General features: G+C 43.0%; 1 protein-coding gene across 17 annotated transcripts in view; it reads right to left on the minus strand.

Moving 5' to 3' along the window:
* The window catches only part of MTSS1 (MTSS I-BAR domain containing 1), a 134074-nt gene extending 111679 nt beyond the window's left edge, over nucleotides 1-22395 (minus strand). For 9 of the 17 annotated variants that reach the window (XM_063299674.1, XM_063299664.1, XM_063299669.1 and 6 more), the window contains exons 1-2: nucleotides 21454-22394; nucleotides 2055-2116 (exon numbers count right to left, since the gene is read on the minus strand). In XM_063299674.1, the coding sequence (XP_063155744.1) occupies nucleotides 2055-2116; nucleotides 21454-21525 (134 nt within the window). In that variant the 5' untranslated portion in view covers nucleotides 21526-22394. Of the gene's footprint in view, nucleotides 1-2054; nucleotides 2117-21453 lie in introns of all 17 variants that reach the window. The other 8 variants (XM_063299670.1, XM_063299668.1, XM_063299659.1 and 5 more) reach the window with 2 other exon arrangements.
* Nucleotides 22396-22796: the final 401 nt, after the last annotated feature.

The raw sequence follows: 22796 nt of genomic DNA on the forward strand, positions 1-22796 counted from the left end.
TTCCCTCACGACATCACTAACCCAACCCATCCCTTAAGCATATTGCCATATTACTTCTAGTTCACACAGTATGCTAAATCAATTCAGGGCAGCCCATTTCCAAAAGAATATTGACAGGCTGGCAAAGGTTCAGAGGACACAAGGTCTTGAGGTTGTGCCGTAACAGGATAGGCTGAAGGAACCTGGGATGTCCACTGCCACAGGACCAGAAATAATGGATGTAAGTTGCAGCTGCCTACATTTAATTATAAGGGGAAACTTCCTTAAAAAGTCTTTAAGATCTGTGGAACAATGGAACAGTCTACCTACGGAGATACCCACTTTGCCTCTGACAGTTTTTAAGAAGAGGATGGACTGCCATCACTGATGGTTTTCCTGCATACTGCAGAGGATTAAATGGATGATCACTGTTCCTTCCAACTCCACATTTATATGGTTTATTAGGTGTTAGATTTATATTCCACTTTTTCTCCAGAAACTCCAGGCAGTTTAGATGGAGATTTTCCTTCATCTTATCTCCACAACACCTCTGTGAGGTAGACTGAGCTAAGAGACTAGCCCAAAATTCCCAAGGTTGATGATGAACTTGGGTCATCCTGGTAGAATACCTTAACCACTACACCACATTAGCTCTCACGTTCTCTCCCGCCCTTTAAAATAGCTGCCAACCCATGACTATTCCTCATACATAATCCTTAATATTGGTTAATATGGCTTCTCACATCACATTAAGCTTAGTTCCTCCATTACCATGGATTCTCCACCATTAGTTCTAAATGGGGCTGCTCTTCCAGACAGAACTAGCACACAATTTTTCCAACTTAGAAAAAAAAATCCTCAAAGTAAGAACAATTTGACAGTAGCTCTCTTTCACCAGAGGCTACGGAGTCATATGTCTGGAACGTTTCCATTCAGATTCCTGCACTGAGCAGGGTTTGGATTTGCTAGTCTACACGGCTCTTTCCAACTCTTCAATTGTATGATTGTTTGGATAGGAAAAATAAATTCCAGGGAGCAAGTAATATTCCAGATTTTGCTAACCGATTTCTTTTCCTTTTTTGGTGTTAAAGCCTTTGAATCATCACAAAAACAGGACACAAGACAGATCTGCCTGTTATTCCCTAGCTGCATAATTCACTCCTCTCTCATTTTTAGTTCCCAGTGGCCAACTGTGCTGCAGCGTCCCAGATCAGTTTTAATGACAATTAAAATACAAAAAGCTTCTGTAAGGCAGTAAGTGCATCAGACAAGGGTCAAAACCATCCAGTATGCCTAGAAGCTTTTTCACTCTTTTCCTTTAACTGAATTAAACCTAAACTGCCATCACTGCTCAGATATAACGTCTTGTAAGTTCCCCTTCCAGGGTGTCTGCCTGCTGAGCCTTTGCAAAATGCTTTCATAGGTTGAATGCAGTGTAGTTAATAAACTACAGTGAATAAACCATGATTTGTCTTATCATGCTACTGTGGCTTAGTCAGCAAGCCACGGTTAAACAAATCATACTTAGCAAATTGTATAAACCCTGCTACTGCAACAGATTAAAGGAAAATAACACGACCTCTTTAGAGAAAGCCTGATAATCAAAAATAAAAAAGGCAAAAACACTGATATATGATATGGATGGTCAATCTTTGGGCCACATTCAGTCCCCAAGCACCCACTTTGCTGCACCTGGAGCATGCTCCTAGAATGTAATAGCAAATAAATCAGCTCTTAGCAGCCTTATTCCCCCCTCCTGTTTTCCGTAAAATTGGGGCTAAAAATGTGCGCCTCAAGCTTTGTGGTACTGAGCCCATGTCATTGTTTAACACATTTTATTTTATTTTATTTATTTATTAAATTTATATCACTGCCCCCCCCCAATGGGGGACTCTGGGCGGGTTCATTTCCGCCTTACCTCGCCCAAACTGACCTTGCACAGCCAATTCCATTGCTTTGCTTGCAAATTCATGCCCACAAACTGTCTATAACGCTTGGCAATCCAGTCTTTTTAAAGGGAGGGAGGTCCTGCCGTCACAAGGAATTGCGCACCCCGGTATACAAGAATAGCTTACCTAAGCTGGGACTGGAGTTTCCCTGCTTTATTTATGAAATCTTCCCAAATTGGGTAACTTCCCTGGAAGAGAAAAAGTACAAAAAATCGATCAATACAAACATTCCCCCATTTCTGAAAAGTTAAGCAAACTTACAAAAAATGGAAAAAAGAAAAAAAATACACAGATGCAATAAATAAAAACACAGGTAACGTTGATCCATGTTTTTCTTAAAAGTCCCAGGATGAAAAGCAAGTTCGTATCAGCACGGAAGAGTTTCTTCCTATCAAATTTGCACACTAACCTTGGTTGCACTCAAAAACTGGGGCTACTTTGGAACAACCATTTCTCTTAACTTTACAAAGGGGCTGGGGAAAACAAGCAACCTGTTTACACAGCAGCTACAATACACACAACCAACTGAAGGTTGTTAAAGTTCACTCTAACCAAGATAGAACCCTGGTTATACAGCATTTTAAACCCTTCATCAGCCCAAACAGGAAGACATTCAATTCTCAAACACAGATATTCGCAAATGAAAAAGTTTTTGTGGCGTTTTTTCAATTTGTTCAAAGTGGCCCAAAAAGCAGCACAGGAGTAAGAATGAGAATACAGTACGTATCAGAGATTCTTAAAACGTTTGACCCAATTACCCCTTTTCCCGGTCTCGAATAATGTCATTATCCCAAGAAAACCAGACTTGGTTGTTTTACACAAGTGTCTCAGCAGCATCCAGGTCCCAAATGGGATCCTCAACTCACAAACAAGCAATTACAAATTGCTCCTCTACCCCCAGGATATACGCAAATTACCCCCAGTCTAAGAACCAACTGTATATATGCATATATGTCTGCTTTGTGGTGTGCAGAGATGCAAAATTTGCAGGAATTATAAAAATATGACAAAAAAAAGTCACTCCAGGAGCAGTAGAAGCAGAGTGGATATTTTGGAAAATGTGCAAAGTTTTCTATCGAGCTCCATTTTATTCCACTGGCAACGTGAAAAACATTATTTAAAACAAGGATGGAGAATAGAGTCTGCCCCCAAGGTCTGATTACTCCCCACATATTCTCCTGCAGGCTAGGTGACATCATTGAGCAGGGGCAAGACTCTGTCTCCTTGCAGGGAGAATTTACTACAGAGTGCAAGGAGCACCCTGAAGTAGCTCCTCTGTAGGTATGGGGACCTGAAGGCCTTTTGAAGACTTCCTCCATATGGGCCATTCTTCACCTTTTCCCAGTGAAGCTCCAGATCTCCGATGACAGAGCGAACATTTCAGGAAGGAGCGAAGTTCCTGTCAACTGGCTATGGATGTGTGGCTCTTGAGCCAGAGACACCTTGTATCAGATTGATAATTTAGCTACCATATAAAATGAAATTATTTTGTGTATTTGAGACATAGAGAATAATCCTATGCACCCTTTTAAGTATAAACCACAATCCCCCAACAGATTTTCAAAAGCAAAATCTGGAGTGAATGCTGTTGGAGCGAGTAAATTCCTAACCACATTCCCACCCTCCTATTCCTCTTTCACCTCAAACTCTGCCCAACCCTGCCTTGGTTTTGACAGAAGGCTGCAATTGCTCTGCGGCCATTTGACAACCACTGAATCATTCCACTTTTCCCAGGAGACACTGCAAAAGACCCACTCAACACAGACACTATTCTGTCAAGGAACAGTCGCTTCTCGATAATGGTGAAACTAGATCGGAGCAGTTCTGGGCTGAGCAAAAGATCTGTCAACTGTTGATGATTCTAAAGTACCAATGAACACACAAGACTCCCCCTCTGGCCTCAGCCTCACCTGCTACAGCACAAGCACCAAACAAAACAGCAATTCATTCAGTCATCATCAGATTTCTTGCCTCTCTGGTTCATTCTCACTGAACTTCAAAACTATCCACTTCATTTGCCAGGGATCTTTTTGTTTTGTTTTGTTTCTTAACACATCATGAAGCTTTTACTAATGTTTTCATTGTATATTTCATAACACTTAACCTATTGTCCTTTACCTAATTACTTACTTATTCCTTAGATTTATAACCTGCCTTTCTTCCAGACATTCAAGACAATGTACTTCCCCAACTTTTCTTCATGTCATCAACCCATTAGGGTAGGCTGAGCTTAGTGGCTGACCAAGTTCACCCACCGAGTTTCAGGATTGAAGATAAATTTGAACCAGGATCTCCCCTGCCCTAATCCAACAGCTTAACCAATATACCATAGGGTCAGCAACATCAGAGGATCACATAAAGTGCATCCATGAAGGCAGAGGGGCCACACTTGGCATCCTTACCTCTTCTGCTGCCCATAAACTGGACAGCTATGTTGCCCACACACTTAGCACACATGATGAAGAGGCCTTTATAGGTTTCAATGTATAGCTAGTTCTTGCTTAACAACCATTTAGTGATGGTTCGGACTTATGACAGTGCTGAAAAAAACTGGCTTACAACCGGTCCTCACATGTATGATCACTGCAGCAGCCCCACAGTCACATGATCAGAACCGCTTCGCATTTATGACTGATACAGCATCCTATGGTCATGTGATCACCATTTTCAACCTTCTGGCCAACAAAATCAATGGGGAACCACATGATTCGTTCAACAACCAAGTGGCTTACTTAACACCCATGTTGATCTGCTTAACGACCGCCACAAAAAGGTCATAAAATCAGGTTAGATTCACTTAATGACTGCTTCACTTAGCAACCAAAATTCCAGCCCCAACTGTGGTTGTTAAGCTATCGGTATGTGTACAGGGTTTTTCCAGGTGAAGGGGAAATTCTAGATTCTTATTACCTGCAAAATCTGAGCAGCTATATACTGTTGCAACATCATCCCATTCACTTAAAACTGCCAACTGGCTGTGATAACCCTTCCAATTAATCAAAACAGAATATTAATCTCTTGTTCATTATACTACAATGCAGTTTTCTGCTTCTCTTTGTGGTTAATGTGTATTTTCATTACATCCGCTAGGGAAATAAAATCCAGGTGGAAATAACACATGCAACCTAATACAGCAATTATTCTCCCTCAAAATAAAACCAGGTGATCCAAAACCCAGATGATTCAAAACTGCAATTCCATTTATCCTCAGGCAGAATAACTAATGAAAAGGGACAACTGCCACCTATGGCCCCAAAACATTTGATGGTCCCAGGTTCTTCACTTCTAACCTATATTTTGAGCAAGCGGCACTCAAGTAGTCTTCCTTTGACACAGGAACAAACATCATGGCTAAAACCAAATGAACACTGAAGTTCGTCACTTAAAAAAACACAGTCTTATCCAAATATACTAAACTGGAACTCAGAACTTTCTGGAGAACAGCAGGTTGGGAAAGGTTGTATTGTAGCATACTCCTAATGTCAAGGATTCCTATTATTGCACTGTAAATACCAAGGTTTGACAAATGAACCATCCTAATTAGCTTAGAAGAAGGCTCTTATTTCAGTGAGTTTACTAGCCAACTGTAAATGTATGCAGAATGCTGCTTTACCTGCTTTCACTTTTCTATTCCTATCAACTATGTTGACACACACAAAATCACAATCTTTTACTCCAAACAAATTAGCCTGCAGTAGCAGTTTTACTTATTTTCTTCCCTCTGTATTAAGAGTCGCAGAGATTTAAAAAATCCGTATTATCCCTAAGCCTATACTGAAGAGGTGGGAGGGGGGAAAATCCATCCAACATGATGATTGAGATACCTAATCCAGGTTAATTGCTATGACTCAATTAGTCTTGAATTTATACAAGCCTGATTAATTTAAATCAATTGCATTTAACTGATTCACAATTTAAGTTGCAACTAGCTATCTCTCCAGAAAGGGAAACAGTTTTCCTAAATGTGTTTTTCTGCCTTCTTTGTCCTAACTGTGGAATAGCAGAAATTTAGAGGAAAACTTTATGAACTCACGGCAATATGACCACTAATCTCATGGCTGGCTTTTTCTGACCCCAATTTTTTTGCACATTCTTTCATGAAACAGAGAAGAAAATTGCTTTGCTATGAGAAAGTAGTATGAATGTGCAAAATTGGGAAAGGAAATGCTTCCCACAGCCGAATTATATACATCCCTGAACTGTGGCTTCTTTTTAGAGATGCTAAGGAAAGAGTCCTCTTTTGTAGCTTTTACCAGCTATACTTAGCAGGACATCAGAATAAGGACACAAAACACAATTGCAAACGCTTGTAATAATATTTTGTGGATTGCAGCTGTGGAAGGAGTTATCTTAAAAATGTATCTGCTCCAGCTGGGGTAAGAATCATAGATCAGACAGCACCTCAAGGCAATCTGCCCATGTAATTCACTGAACATGGGGTTATATTTTAAATAAATAAAAGTTTACTTGTTTGCACTAGCAGCACACTCATTTTTCCTGCAGCACAAGCTGTTTCCATGTATAACCCAAACCTCCTCTGGATTGTGTTTCTGGCTTTATAGCTTCCAATTCTGGCAAGTAGCTAAGACAAGAAAAGTATAGCCTGTTAACATCTGACTACTTCTCAATTCTTCCCTACCCTTCCAGTGTATTATTTTAAGCCCCTAGACCCGTGTTTCTCAACTCAGCAACTTTAAGACATGTGGACTTCAGCTCCCAGAAATCCCCAGTCAGCACACTGGCTGGGGATTTCTGGGAGTTGAAGTCCACATGTCTTAAAGTTGCTGAGGCTGAGAAACACTGATTTAGACTTTTCAGTATAAATATTAATCAGATTCAGCTAACTAGAATTATCCTGTTATTTAAATGCTCTAGCCAGAGAAAGATCTACCACGCAGGATCATTTGAAGCTGGTGGACCTCCTAACCTAAATTGAACATATCGAAATGTCGTATGAAAGAACTTTGCCCACAGAGGTATGTCAACATGCACACTGCTAACATGATTAAAAAATGGGTTTACTGAACCAAATTGACATTTGTTGCATAAATATTTCATTCAATCCATGAGGGAAAAGGCCACTTGCAAAACAGAAAGCAAAGAGCAAATTCCAATCTGTAAAAGATTTACAACTCTTGCAATTCTTCTAAAACATATGCCTTTTGCAAAATTCCAGTTCACAATGCCTTTCACTCTAGTTATCAATTTGAGGGGGGAAAATCACAAGGTGAAGTTGAATTCTTAGTAATTCTGCAAAACATCCAACCCAAGGAATCCCAGTGATGTTACTGACAACATAAGGGTTGGCTTATATAGGCAGTCCCCACTTAGTGACAATTGGGACTGGTAATTCCATCCCTAAGTGAAAAACCATGTGACCATGATGGTCTTACGACCTCACTTCCCCTTTGGTCATCAAATGAAGCATCACATGACCATGACTTACAATTTTACTTCCACCTTCTCTATTAACTCTGCTTGTTACAAGCCAGTTGTGAAGTATACAAATGGCAATCATGTGACTGCAGGATGCTGTGACAGCTGTAAATGAGAGGATTGGTCACAAAGCTGGTTTTCTACAACACTGTAACTTCGAATGGTTGCTAAATGACACAGTCAGTAAGCGAGGTCTATCTGTATGACCCAAAAGACATCTAGGAAGAAGATATTCAAAGTCTGGATATCTGATCAAGAACAAATACCTTAGACAACCTACTGTGGCTTACTGAATAAATCACAACTGGCTGAGTTCACACATTATACTAACCCCTAAACTACGTTTTACAAGTCCTGTATGGCTGAGTTTGCATAACATATTAAATGAAAAACAAAACTAAACCAAAAACAAGCTAACAGCATTGTGGCTTATCCTAGTTCCTGTCAGATGTTTGATAAAGCCAAGAATGCTATGAAGTAGGAATTCCTTTTTATGTTTCCTCAGGAAATTATGTTTTAGTAAGGGTAGGAGGACAACCACCTTCCCAAGGCCCCCAAAAGTCAGGGGCACACAATAGAATATCACATGGCCACCTCGTATAACATCTGGCAGATATTTTTACCTGTAGGACATCTGTGACAAAGGTAACTGCCCAGGACTTCCAGAGAGGCTATGTCAGGTTAGAATTCTGGGAACATAAATACCACACATCAGGTGGGTACCATCTTGGGGAGGTTACTTTAAAAATTATTTAAGCAGCATGGTGTACTGGGTAAAAGAGCAGGGGGTCCATGTTCTAGTCCACCTGCAGCCACAAAAGCTCACTAGGTGATTTTAGGGCTAGGCACTTTTCCTTTCAGCCCAACTATCTCATAGGGTTGATGTTGTAGGGGAAAATAGAAAAAGGAAGCAATGTTCTGCTGAGCTGCTGAATGAAAGGCAAGATATCTAATTAATAAATACATGTACTTTATTCAACAGACTTCATTCCAGTGGCATTCAGCTGTGATGCCAACATTTTCAACAGAGCTACAATTTTAAGTTACTAAACTTGATCACCTTTCTGCCACTATCCTTGGAAGCATGCTGAAAAATCACTGAACTGAACTTCTCATGTTATGTCTTACAATTGCGCAATGCTTTTGATTCAGTTCAGGTAAGTTGTTTTAGAGCCCTCAACAGCCAGAACGCAGCACCTCCTGGCAACTTGTTAAAATGGCTATGTCTGTCTCAGCATCCCTATTGTGTGTTAATTTCCCTATGTGTACAACTACACAAACATATCATCAAACAGAGGTTTAATTATTAATATATTCCCATAGCAGTTGACAGAATTCCTTGCAAAAACTCACTTCTGTAAAACCCTTTTGTAGTACTTGACATCAAAGAAAAATCTCTAAGAGCAGCATTTTCCAATCTCTAATAAAGTAGAGTATTTTAGAGCCAAAGCATGCCTGTACAAACGTTTTTATACATGCAATGCTGGCCCCTGCTAAACACAATTTTGATCAAGATGTTCAGCATGCCAGTCTTCTCCATGCTCCACTGGTGCTCCCACCATCCACTAGGACTCCTTGCACCCCCACATTCACTCGCAACTTTGAGCAGAAGTACACACAGAGACACAACTGCAATGATGGTTCATAGTTTGGTGCAAAACTAGGTATACAACTTCCTTTGCATACAGAAGACCTTAGATACACTTTCAAAAATCTGCAGCTTAAAAGATGACCATGTACTAGGGTAGGGAAAAGTGACCTCAAATCCTCTGCAACAGTCAACACAGGATTGACTGAACCACCAATCTGACACTGTGGCCAGATTCATACATTGTTAAGCATGTTGTATGAGCCAGCCAACTGTGGTTTATTCAATAAGCCACCACTAACCAAAATATGGTGTAGAATAGGTGAGGCTATTATGACATGGAAGACTTGCTCATGGAGGTTGGGCCTAAAACCAAAACCCCCCAACTCAGAATGACACAGTGGTACCCTCAAAGAATCTAGTCCACATTTCACTCCAAGACAGAAGACCCCACCAAGCGCCCAGGAATACACACACATGAGGGGAGAGAACCAGGAAGCCAGCAGACCAGGACGTGGCAACCTTTTGAAAAGTTGGGCACTACTGAGTAATTTTGCGTGATGATGCACTATTTCCCTTCCCCAACGAATAATTTAAATAGGCAAAATATAGTAAAATATTGCAAGATTTTGACATTCTCATCCAAAATCTCAGAATGTTGACCCTCTTGTGAGAATTAAACCTTTTGACATGTTGTTGCCTTAGCATGTTGTATGAACCAGACCTTGTGTACACACGAACGTATACATATTCATACTCAATTCTGGGGTCCTCCATGAGCCAAGGCGCCCATTGGTGTCATGTTGCCAATACCTGCAGTAGAACTACTGACCTCTTTTTACTGGGAACATAACTTCACTCATGAATAACCTTCCTGATTAGTAGAGCCCAATGGTGATCAGCTGAATTTGGGAAATGGGCAGATTCAGCAGAAAGAATCTGCCCATTCTTCCAGTGTTCCTTGGGCCCAGGGACCCCTGCTTGTCCTTTTGCTGGGTGGACCACTTTTTAATTTTTTCTTGGAAAAATGTAAGCTGCTCAGTCCTGTTTGACTCGGAGTAACATATACATTCAAGTAAACAAAATGAATTTAACAGATCAGTGCTGGGTTTGGATCCTGCCTTGAACTGTATTTCTATTACTCTTCTTTCTCCAGAACATTTCCTAATGTTATACTACACACTGTAAGCTTTGCATTCAGAATGCAAGAGAGCTTGAAGTCACTGTACTGCAAACCACGTTTAGTATATTGTGCAAACCAATTCCATGCAGCTTTATGATTCAGTACACTGTGTGAACCCCAAAATAAGGTTCACTAAGCAAGCCATGGCTCGACTGGCCATGGATAAGCATGCTGAGTGAACATTGCTCTTGATCTGGCTTTGTTGGCTGGCCAGTGATTGTGTGTCCTTCAATAGCAAGCAGACTTTGGGTAAGATTTCCTTCTAGCTTTGTGTCACTGGCTCTCAAAGCTACAAAGGAGAGTAAGCTAAGCTCTCCTATCCTTTCCTTATCATGGTGGTGTTTCCGTCCTTCTATAGCAGGCTAGTTACAAAAAAGCCAGAGATCTCAGACCCTGCTACACAGCACAGGCTCACCTGCTCAGACAAGCTTTCGTCAGCCAAGTTCTTCGAGGTGAGAAAGCGCCACAGATCAAGACATAATAAAATATTAAAAAGACATTGATCAAATGCAGCTTTTTGCCTGCCTAAACAGAGTTGCATTGGGTTAGCTGGGGGAGATTCTAATTATCACTGGGTAGTTAGCAAGGAGTAGTTTACACAGCTGCATCTTCACAGAATGGTGTGTATGACAGCAGGATGCCAGCAGTCCCAATCGGTTGAGGAGAAACTGCAACAATAATAGACAGGAGAGGTGAGAAAGGAAGATGGAGGCCCAGTGGATGAGGGATGGGAACCAAGGAACAAAAGCCTGGGGGAAGAGCTTTGTCCCAGGCAAATGAAGCTGCTTTTGAGAAACCAGTTTTCTATGGCAAGTCAGGCTTCCCATCTCAGATTATGCAAAAAATCACAGCTCTATTTCACAGCAATAGCTGGTCTTGACCTGGCAGAGCTTCACCGACCCAGCTTGGCTAGATTAGAATCTTTACTGCAGACAAGACTGAAACCTTAAATACAGCAGTTGATTGCTCACTGTCAGTGCAATGATGCACAGCTAGTACAATGATGTACGGTTCAGACTTATGATGGTGCTGAAAAAACTGGCTTATGACCAGTCCTCACACAACCGACACAGCATTCCCAAGGTCACATGATCACAATTCGTGCTCTTTGCAACCGGTTCGCATTTATGACTGTCGCAGCATTCCATGACTGCCATTTTTTACCTTCCAGACTGGCTTCTGGCAAGCAAAATCAAGGGGAACTGGGTGATTCACTTAATGACCACACAGTTCGCTTAATACCCGTGGTGATTCACTTAACCACCACAAAAAGGTTGTAAAATCATGGTGGATTCGCTTAATGACAGCTTCGCTTAGCAACTGAAACTCCAGTCTCAATTGTGGTCATTAAGCAAGGACTACCTGTAAAGGATTTTTATATCCTTGAAGGTTTAAACTTTCTCTACTTCTTTCTCTACTTCTGAAATAACGGTGGCATTTGTCATGGCCCTTGATGGTCCTGAAGCTGAGGAGTGTTGTATGTTATGTAACAGACCCCTCTGTCTCACCACCTCAACTCTTACAAAGTCACCTTCAAGCAATCAGCAAGGAAAGTTTGTGCATTCCTATGGTGATGGGATGGGGCAGCGAGAAGAGGGAGGACTGCTGTGCCCCATCCCTTCTTCCAAGAACACGCACATACAAGAACCAGGATTCTTAGAAAACAAACTTTGGTGAGTAATTATAGCCACAGCTTTGTTCAGAAAACTTTCCATGTCCCCGCAAAAGACAAAGGTATATAGGGGAAAAGTAACTGGTAGCTTGCTATGCTTACCAAGGTAGCCAATTTGTGAAAGCACCCATAAAAATGCTTGCACAACTGAAATGCCCCACTAGCTTCAGAAGGTGGGGACTGGACTCCTGTTACAAGCTTCCAACTGAGCCTTAATTTAAGTATCAAAGGAAATGCTAAAGAAAGAGTATTTCTGAAAGCTGTTGCAATGGCCTGGGCTGCTAACGATTGCAGCATAGCCCCTGAGATGAACCCAAACTTCTTGAAGGTGGTGCAAGGAGGGAAAGATCTGGCTCTGGAAGTTGTCTGCTCTTCCTCGGGGAGTATGCCTCCTACATCCAGAGCAACTGCATGAACTTCTAAAAATAGCTAATCATTTACCCAGCCATGCCATTGGTTTAAAGAAACCCCAATGTGCGACAGCTGCTTGGTTGATTGTTTCCAAGATCAACACTCAAGATCAGAGGAGAGAAATCAGAAGGGTGTTTTTTTTCCCTCCTCCCCTCTTTCTAAGCCTGAAAAGAAACATACTGCAGCTGTTTATAATGGCAAAGAAATGCAGAACAAGGAAGACCAGTTGGTTGCACTTAATTACAAACAAACAAGTGAACAATCAGCTGTATTTTGAATCAATACAATGTGTTGGCAAAAATATCTCCTCCAGGACGAGGAGGAAGAAAGAACTGCAGAATAAAGACATGTCATTGTATGTGATAAAATGAAAATGTGAATGGTTAAAATGTAACTCCAAGATATACATATTTCTTATTACAAAATTAAATGGTAAATAAGAAGCCCTCCTCCCAACACACGCACTATTATAAGCAGGTATATTTTAATACCTTTGCTATAGTCGTTAAGCAAATCATGCAGTTTCCCATTAATTTTGCTTGCCAGAAGCTGGCTGGGAAGGTCGAAAATGGGGATCACGTGACCACAGGACACTGCAACGGTCATACATGTGAACTGGTTGCCAAGTGCCCAAACCATGATCACATGACTGTGGGGATGCTGCGGTGGTCATAAGTGTCAGGACCGGTTGTAAGTCGTTTTTTCCAGCACCGTTTTAAGTCCAAACTGTCACTAAACTAATGGTTGTTAAGCAAGGACTACCTGTATATTGGTTGGGACAAGAATGGAGTCCAAGTCACTGTTCCTATCATTACTACATATAACAGGGACATTAGTGGGGTTTTAGCACTGGGTTATCAACTGCTTAGAGGAATCCACCAAGCAAAATGGTTAGTATTTGGTTGGGACCAGACAAAACTGTTACCCATCTTTGTTGCACCTGCCCATACCAACTCTAATCAAGAGAACTATGACAGAGGAAGTATTACCAGAATTACTATACCTTTAACTATGGGTTAAAATCCTATTATTAAGAAGATGTAGCCAACAAAATATTAACCACTTTTTCATATCCACACAGTGAAAAGGGGTTCTCTTCCCTTTCAATCAATGAACGCATGAGCACATACATGTAGCCCGCACTTAATGACCATTTGTTTAGTGACAGTTCAGACTAACAACAGTGCTGGAAAAAACAGCTTACAACTGGTGCTCACACCTACAACCGTTGCAGCGTCCCTGCGGTCACATGATCATGATTTGAGCACTTGGCAACCAGTTTGCATTTATGACCATCGCAGCATTCTGTGGTCACATGATCACCATTTTTGACCTTTCTGGCCAACGTCTGGCAAGCAAAATCAATGGGGAACTGCGTGATTCATTTAACAATCACGTGGTTCATTTAACGCCTGCTGTGATTAGCTTAATGACTGCCACAAAAAGGTTGTAAAATCAGGTCAGATCCACTTAATGACCACTTTGCTTAGCAACCAAAATCCCAGTCTCAATTGTAGTCGTTAAGCGAGGACTACCTGTACAGATCAGTTTTATCTGTACCTTATTAGCAGTTACCCCTCAGGCTGAAACCCTTTTCTCTATTCCTTAAAACATCCTTTGGAAGAAAAGACATTTAAAACACACTGGACTATAAGTTCCCTTATTTGGTGATTGTCCTCACTAAGCAAAGACTATGCTGAGACAAGGAGAAAGGCTTTAGTGTTTTATTACTGCTACAGTAGACAGAAAATCCTACCAAACTGAAGAAGCATGGGACAACCCAGACAGATAAACCCCAAAACTCAAGGCAGGTCTGTTCTGGGTTTCTTTGAATGACAGCTCAGAGTCTCTAAACTATGCATGCGTTTTCCCCCCTGGATAGGGCCTCCCTCCTGCTCACCATCAGTACTCATGACAGTGATTTTTCATATGTTGGGGGGAATTATTTTGACCCTGATCCAATATAAACTTGGGAAAATGAAACGATGTTGAGTTCAAAACATTAAAAGCAGCACTTTCTCACATACTTAAAAAATTGCAAAGGGATCCAAACAGGAGTGCAGAAGAGGTCAGCAATTTATGTATCAAGTGACAACTTTTACCAAAACTTTACAGCATATGGCCTGTATTCTTCTGTGTTCAGGGGATCCGAGGACAGTTTACCACAACTTCCCAAATTGTTTCAAGGTTTCAAAAAAGGCAGAGTATAAAAGATATGCTGGACCAAGTGTTAGGGCAGTAGCCACGTCTCAATAATCTGGATTTTCTTAAGATCATATAAATCCATAATCAATGCAGCTCTAAGTGCAATGCTGGCACTCAATCATGTTGGCTGACCTTGCACAACATAGTAAACCATGTTTTTACCATGGCTTGTTGAATAAACTACACTTCGCTGGTTCATCCCACGCAGTATATATGTGGATATAGCTGCTGTCTTCAATTCTGTAAGAGCCTTTTGACATTACAAATGCTCATGAACACAGGGAACTATAAATTTGAAATTAAGTTTAAAGCTTTCCAAACTTTTTGTTTCAATAAAAATGTAATATTCAGTGAATAGCAAGTAGAATGATCAGATGTTCTTTACTTGAAAGGCTGTCCCTTATTTTCTTGGACATCCTAATTTTAAACAGCTTAACCTGTCAGTATTTGGGGTGAGCAGGGAAGATCTCCCCTAGATTGAAAATGAGATCTGGTGACTGTGAAGGAAACAGAATACCAAGGATGTGGACAGCTGGTAGATTTTAGCACCAGGAATAAGGTAAAAGGTGTATGTGATAACCAAATCAATATTTCAACTGAGAACAGTTTTAACAAATTAGAATTTTTAAGACATTGAGGCCTTTCACAGGCCTGATTAGCATGCTATTGCTAGAGAAATTTGGACGCATCTGGTCTGCAAAGATGATTTATCCATTATTTCGTAACTCACAGCAAGGTGGTAACTCAACTGAAGCAGTTAAAAATCACATCTAACAAGCTTGGACAGGACATACTGTTCAACAGGATTTATCCTTGCCTTGACTTGCCAAAGCTACACCCCCATGATCCCTATGACAGGTAATGCTAGAGGTTCTTTGGTTTTCAGTCAAACAGGCAGAAAGTCTCCCTGCAAATATTTAATATTTAAAGCTACATCCTGAAATATTTAAAGTACATCCGAGAGGTTCGTATTTTTACAGCAAACTGCTGAAGCACTGCAAACAGACTGTGTCAAGTAGTTGGGGGGAGGAGGGAGCAAGTCCTTGCTCTGCCTGACAATAGAAAAGCAGGTTTATTAGGTCTTTGTTAGAACTGTGCAACCATTTAGTTAAACAAAATAATATAACTAAACCACCTTTAGGTCTACATCTACCTTCCCCAGCTACAGCATTCAGGGAGCAAGCTGTATATCCCTTTAGGGCCAAATCAGTTGGAAGCAAGGTTTCTGGCAGCAAGATGACATCAAATGGAGTTATTAAGTTATTATCTCTACATTTTGACAACCAACTGGCCACATTCCAACTAATTAGGGTAGCTTTGTTCTGGTGGACCTCATGTCAGTCCTTTATATGGCTCTGAGGAAAACCATGTACATAGCAGATGCAACAGGAAGATTCTAGCTTTAGTGACCTTTCTGGTACCCTGTTTGGGATACATTGGCCTGCTTCCATCTTTGTAATGTAGCTCTTGAGGTTGAAGGTTCCCTCTTCTGGATCATTGTAAGCAGCTTCTAAGTGTTTGGTGACCCCTTCCTCATGATTAGCAGCTTTGTCCAATTCTGAGGGTGACAATGGATGTGTAGGAGATTGATTAGGAAGGACTACTAGGTTGTTGTCAACCTCTTCTCTTATTAAAGTAGAATCTAGAGCAAAATCTGAGAAGTGAGCTAGCAGCTTCCCTCCAAATAGGTGGGGTGATAGTTCATCGTTCTCCAACCAGTTAGTTTGTGTATCAGAATCCAAATCTGAGTTGAGAGAAAATCTTGCTTTTGAGGAATATACTGCTCCAATTCTTGGGTAATGCTCTAGGTCTGAACCTACAGAGATAACTTCCCATTCTTGGAGCTGCAACAAACAGGTTAAGATGGGAAGTTATACTCTTCTCTAAGATGTTGTCAGTTAGGTCCAGCTGGGGGATAAGAGGTGTCAATGTGGAGGTGTGCTTAAAATCTGGAGTCTGTTCTGAAGATCTATTAACTGAGCATAAAATGAATCCTTGGGGGAGAGAGAAGGATGGTTGCATTCTCTTTGCACTGAATCCTCTGCTCTTGGCAGGAAGCTGTAGCCTTAACAAAGTGAGGAGAGTATAATAGCTGAATCAGGGGCTGGACTGGGGTGTCTTTAAAAATTCTAGAAGGGAAATCACTGTATTTTTGTTGAAGAGTTTCTGCCATCCTAAACATTTTCTGTACATTATACGGCTTATGAGAAAGAAGAAAGCTTCTTTTAAACCCAAGAAAACTAGGCAAAAAATGGTATGTATTGAGATCTACGTGCTTGGGATGACAGTTTAGGAGCTCGTTTAGCAGATTTATTACTGCTTTCCGATGTGTAAGATTCCTCCCAAACAGGCTATTTAAAGGGATAGAGAGCAGAGCCTGGTTCTTTTGAAGCACTCTAGCTATGACCTCAGATTGATTTTTAGTAAAGGACCCTGCACCATTAGATGTTGTGACGTGGCAAATACTAGCACCAGGCATTGTTAGAGCTTGAATAAGCTTATCGATTTTAGATTGGATGTTGTTTAGGGAAACAAAAATGGCCACAACTGTGGAACCTGTAAGTAGACAAAGCTCTCCCAGAGCCTTTGGGATGGTCTTTGAAGAGTGATCGTGTGGTCTTCCCTTTCTATTCCCTCCAATATTTCATGGCTGATAGCAATTGGGACTATAACAAATCTTGTTGGGTGATACGGAAGTGATCAAGGGTTGTCTTTCCTCAACCTCCTTCAAAGGGTAACTAGAGTCTTCCTTTCTCAAGATAGCAAGCTTGTTCTTAAGTAAAGGCGTACTTACAGCTCTGTGAGAATCATGATGTGGTAAGACAGAGACAACCTGTCGTTTCTCTTTTTTTTTTTTTTGCACTGTTGAATCCCATCTGGGCTATTTCTCAGTCATTTCTTTCCTTTGGTGGTCATTTCCAAAGTAATCTGTTTTAATTCTTGGCTTGGCTTTTGCTTCCTTCATAGTGCAACTCACTGAACGCAGGCTTGTTCTGGAGTATCCTCCTGGCCCAGTATGTCTTACGGTCTTCTACAGCACTTAAATTTTAACTTAGTACTGGCAAAATGTGGTCCTTTCCAGTCTTCTCTTTTGACAATGTTCTTGTACCGTGTCCTAGCCTACACATAGGAAAGGTGTGGCGCAGGTCTCCCAACAGCACAGTGTGGCTTTTGTCCCTTCTTTCTATCTAAATCAGTGTTTCTCTGATTTGGCAACTTTAAGATGGGTGGACTTCGACTCCCAGAATTCCCCAGCCAGCCATGGAAGATATGTGGATTTCAACTCTCCAGTTCTGGGAGTTGAAGTCCACACATCTTAAAGTTGCCAAGGTTGAGAAACACTGATCTAAACAAAGCAATATAGATACTACCATTGCAAGACACCACATCATGCTTCTCCTAAATTCTCTGGTCAGTTCAAGCATGCATCCTAGTGAGTCTGCATTTTGTTTCTCCCTGTTTGCCCGCTAATGATCTATCACCAGATACACAAACATGTTCAAAATACCTATACATTTCAATGTATGGTTTTCTGCCCCATCACACACACACACACACACACACACTTTTCTTTTTTTCTTTTTTTTTGCTATATCTGGAAAATGAGGTCAGGTCCTTCACTCCCACGTCACATTCACAGAGAAGCAAACTGCACTAGACTTAATGACTCTTACTCTCAAATAAATGTGCAAAGGATTAGAGTCAAAATGAGCACGGCTTCGGCCCCCAGTTAGCAAAGTCAGATTTGGGTCTAGTCCGAGACCAAGACCCATTCCTTAAATGAAGCAGGATATTTGAAGCAGGGGAAATATCCTGCTTCATTTAAGGATTGGGTCTAGGTCTTGGAAACAGCAGGCTTTGGCAAAGGTGCTATACATTTGAGAAAGCAACCTCTAGTCCAGAAAAGCTTATGGTGTGGCAAATCTGCTTGTCTTTAAGGGGCCAAGGGATTGTTCTGATTTGCAATTGCTAACAGCCTAACACAGCTCCCCCTCCTGGAGTTTGTCAGCAAAAATGGTTGTCTAAATGACATCACAAGATTGAAGAGAAAACAGATCAAATGTTGGCATCTCCGTGAATTTTTATCTTAACATTCTACAAACACCGATAAAAATGGCATTCCGTGCTATGACTCCAATTTATTTCTGCTGTCTAAGCTTTGCCAAGCCCCAGTAAATACATGCTTCAAGGTGGGGAGGCATTCCAGGTGTACACACTATCAACTGCAAGTCGCAACAGAATAAGATTTTCCAAGACCAATGTGCTTCCTGTTAGAGGGAAGGAAGAATAAAGCCCCTGCTTTTAGCAATGCCTACTCATAGTCCATCTGGCGGAAGACGACATCTGTTAAAGCGTTTCCACTGTTGAAATGGACTTAATGAAAATGATTACAGGTTTTGCTCCGGACCTCCCTCCTGAGAGATTTACATGCTGTTCAACAAAGGGAGATCTGGGATTCAGCCACATCACAAAGAGTTCATTATGACAAGACTCCTGACATACCATTTTCCTCCCATCCACATCGAAGCAAGCTGCACATCTGCAGAGACCTGCTTAGATGGCAGTACAAAAGAATCTGGTGTTGTTTTTTTTAAAAAGAAACCAGTGAAACCAGGCCCATTGACTGATTAGCCACTGTTCATGGGGACGTTCCCCCTCAATCAATCAATGCACTTCCAGAACCCTGGTTTCTTTGCCAAAAAGAGCAGAGAGAGAGAAAGAATCCATCTTCCATGCTATTAAAAGCTGTATTTCCAAGTATTCAAAAATGCCACCGTCAGTTGAATTTTGACCATTCATTTTTTCTCCCACACAGCTTCATGCTTCCCTTTCTTTTAAAAACTCCACATTTTCTCCTCCTCCTGCCACCTCATCTTTTGGTTGTGCAACTCAGCTGAAATAACTGGGAATTATCTGTGCAATCCGCCACCTCACCCTCAATGGACGCAGGATAGTTCTAAACATTAAGGATCTGCAGCATGGTGAATAAAACCTTGCAAATTCATGGGGCATCCAAACAAGGGAAGAAATCAGGGCCAAGCGCCAAGATGCCCACGTTACAGTAATCTGTAGGGATCTGAAGGGGAAGCAGGCACCATCCTGGATCATATACTGCCACATACACATGATCATATGGAACTGCTTTATATTGGATTACTTGCCCACTCTTGCTGCCTATGGTTTATTTGGGCTGGCGCAGCTTGCCAAGTGCTCTGAGAGAGATCTTTTGTGTTTGGAGATGCACAAAAGTTTTGATGCGTAACACACCCCACCTTTCCAGCTATGCTTCTTCCCCCTTCATAACTAAAAGCCAAAGGTAATCATGAGCCTCAAGCCCAAACATCACTGTGAACAAGTCACACTATTAAGTTTAATTACCTTTACTGCAATTCTAAGTCAGAGCTCACACAGCTGTGTCTTTACGTACTTGGGGGAAGGTAACAAAGGAATTTTGCCTAGTGAGTGGACAAACAGGACAACGTGACAGGGATCTGGGGTACTGAAGCTGTCTGTACAGTAAAGCAAAATTTGGGGAGAAAAGATAGAGTCCACAGATCTCCTTTCATCAGCCTTTTTTAAAACTGGCCACTAGATATTTCTTTTGATTTGTTAGCTTTTTGTCCCGCCTTTCATTCAGTGGTGTACTGAGTGTGCCACCCTTCATTTTATTCCATGGGGTTGGTTGGGCTGAGAGACAGCTGCTGATTCAAAGTTGCCCCGTGAGTTTCTGTTGCTGAGAGTGGATTTGAACCAGTCCAGCCCCCTTCTTCACATTACATCACAGGGGCTCTTCCTATATAAAAACTATCTCCATGAATAACTTCTCAGCCAGCCACTTATACAGAAAACCAGACCAGTAACTTTCCTGATCTTTTTATACAGAACCAGCATATGCTATGCAAACAGTCGCTCAAATCATGTCTATTTTTCAAAACATGTGGGCATCGGCTTGATTTATCACAGCAAACCCCATCAAACCCCATCACAGTTCTTCTTACAGCACTCCCAAGCATTTATAAGGGAGACAAAAAACCAATGGCCCTTCCCTGTAGGTCCCCAACCGTTGGCTTTCACAGATATCCTGCCACTACATATGGGGGTTCCATTTCAACAAACCAGCTGGGAATTCTGAAACATCTGCAACTAGGAAGTACATCTATTCATAAGATATGTCTTTATTACGTGGCCTTGGGTTCCATGGATAAAATGAGAACAGGACATCAGCAAACAAGGACAGCATTTGCATATTATATTTACATGACAGCCAGTTTGACTAGTGGTCAAGGCATCGGGCTAGAAGCCAGGAGCCTGTGAGTTCTACTCCCACCTTGAGCACAAAGCCAGCTGGGGGACCCTGGGCCAGTCCCTCTCTCTGAGCCCTAGGAAGCAGGCAATGGCAAACCACTTTCGAAAAACCTTGTCAGGAAAACTGCAGGGACTTGCCCTGGCAGTCTCCGAGAATCGGACACGACTGAGCCGATTAAAAAAAATGTTTACGTATCTTCCCATCGGTCCAGAGAAAGCAGAGGAATGGAGAGGTGAAACTCTGAAACACCAAATGTAGGTACTCCTGGCTTGTGCGTAGCAATGCTTTCCTCTGGATGCCAGAGGCTTTGGCTGCACCGTTTCAGCTCTAAAGGCCTTACTCAGCAGCTCCGTCGAGCCCACCCGGCAGACCAGGGAAATCTCGGGCCCGGGAAGAACCCCGAAGGGAAGCCCCGCGCGGCTGGGCAGCAACAGGGAAACGGGTCGCCTTCGGGAGGGACCTGGGGCCAAGCGAGGCCCTGCTCGCGGGAGGCCGAGGCAAGGAAGGCGGGCTCCCTCCGTGCGCAGGGAACCAGTCCTTGGGCGTTTGACTGCCCGCCTGCCCAGCGACCCACCCAGCCGCCCACCCGTGCAACGCAGGTGGGACGGAGGCAGAGCCCTTCTCCCGCGGGGGTCTGCTAAAGGCGGAGGCGGGGCTCGTGGGGCTCTGCCCCCCCGCGTCTCCCCTTCTCCAGCCCCCCGCACCGCGCGCCAGCCCCCTTACCTTCATGTCACTGATGGTGGTCTGGAAGAGCCCTCCGAGGGCGCTGCATTCCTTCTCGATCACCGCCTCCATGTTTCTTCCCCCCAGCTGCAAAGGACCCCAAAGCAACGAGGGGGGTGATCTCCTCCTCCTCCGCCCCCACAATCAGAGCCTCGCCTCTGGATCCCCACCACGCGGGAGGCAGAATTTAAAAAAAAAAAATCGTTTAAACCGGGCAGGGGGAAAATCCCGAGGTCGGCTCCCGTTGCGCGAGGGCACGCTCCGAATTCAGGCTGGCTCGCGCCGACTCCCTCTTCCCCTGCAGCCGGCGAGACCGCGAATTCAGAGTTTAAGCGCAGCTCCTAGCAACCCCGAGGAAAATCCCACGGATGGGGGTGGGGAGAATAAATTACGATGCTGCCAACCCCCACTCACAAGGGCAGTGACCAACCCCGCGATCTGCCATTCCGGCTCATGCCCGCTCGCCAGGAACTCCCATCTAATCTGGCGCTCCCCGGGAAGGCGGCGAGCGGGTGAACAACGTCTCGGATGCACCAGCCGCTCTTCTGCCGCCCACAGCAGCCCCCCTCCCTCGCAAGCCGCTATTCATTGAGCAGCTGCAGATCCGATTTTGCCAAAAAGGGGGAGGGGGAGAGGAGAGCTACCAAATCTGCAGGAGGGAAAAGAAAGAATACGCGTTCCAGGAAAAGGCTAAGACCACGTCGCCAATTTAAAAAACAAACAAACCAGAAGCTCTATTAAAAAAGCAATTGCGCTGAATGCATCAAGGCGACCTGGCGGAAAGGAAGATTATCACCGGTGCTTTTATTCACATACACCAGATCTCTTTTTTTTTCTACCAGATAAATGCCCATTCCTTCCTCCCAAAAGGGAGGGAATCAAAATACAAAGGAAACCCACCCCCGCAGCAAAGCCTTCCGGCGTAATGATTCCACAGCTAACACCCCTCCCTCCTCCTCCTCCTCCTCCTCCTCCCCTCCTCCTCCTCCTCCTCCTCCTCCCCCTCCCCTCCTGCCGCCGCCGCCGCCTGCCCACCACCCCTATCCGCTCTACTCCGCTCTTCCACCGAAGCGCGACTGCACGCAAGCGCGAGCTAAGGCAGCTCCTCCGGCTTCACAGATTCCCCGGGAAGGTACGTCACGGACACCAATGCCCGGGCCGCGCCTCCTGATTGGTGAGAAGGCGGGCTGAGTCGCTTGCTTTTTCCAGCGCCACCGGAGTGGCGGGGAGTTGTTTCTTCGATATTTTAAGAGGCGGCCGCGGCCGCCGTTGTTGGAGGTGTGCATCGGAGCTTCCTTCGTTCTTTCTTCAGTGCTCAAGGCCGAATTTACACGAGAAGTTCA

This window comes from Candoia aspera, chromosome 3 (genome assembly GCF_035149785.1).
Source record: "Candoia aspera isolate rCanAsp1 chromosome 3, rCanAsp1.hap2, whole genome shotgun sequence".
NCBI lineage: Eukaryota > Metazoa > Chordata > Lepidosauria > Squamata > Boidae > Candoia > Candoia aspera.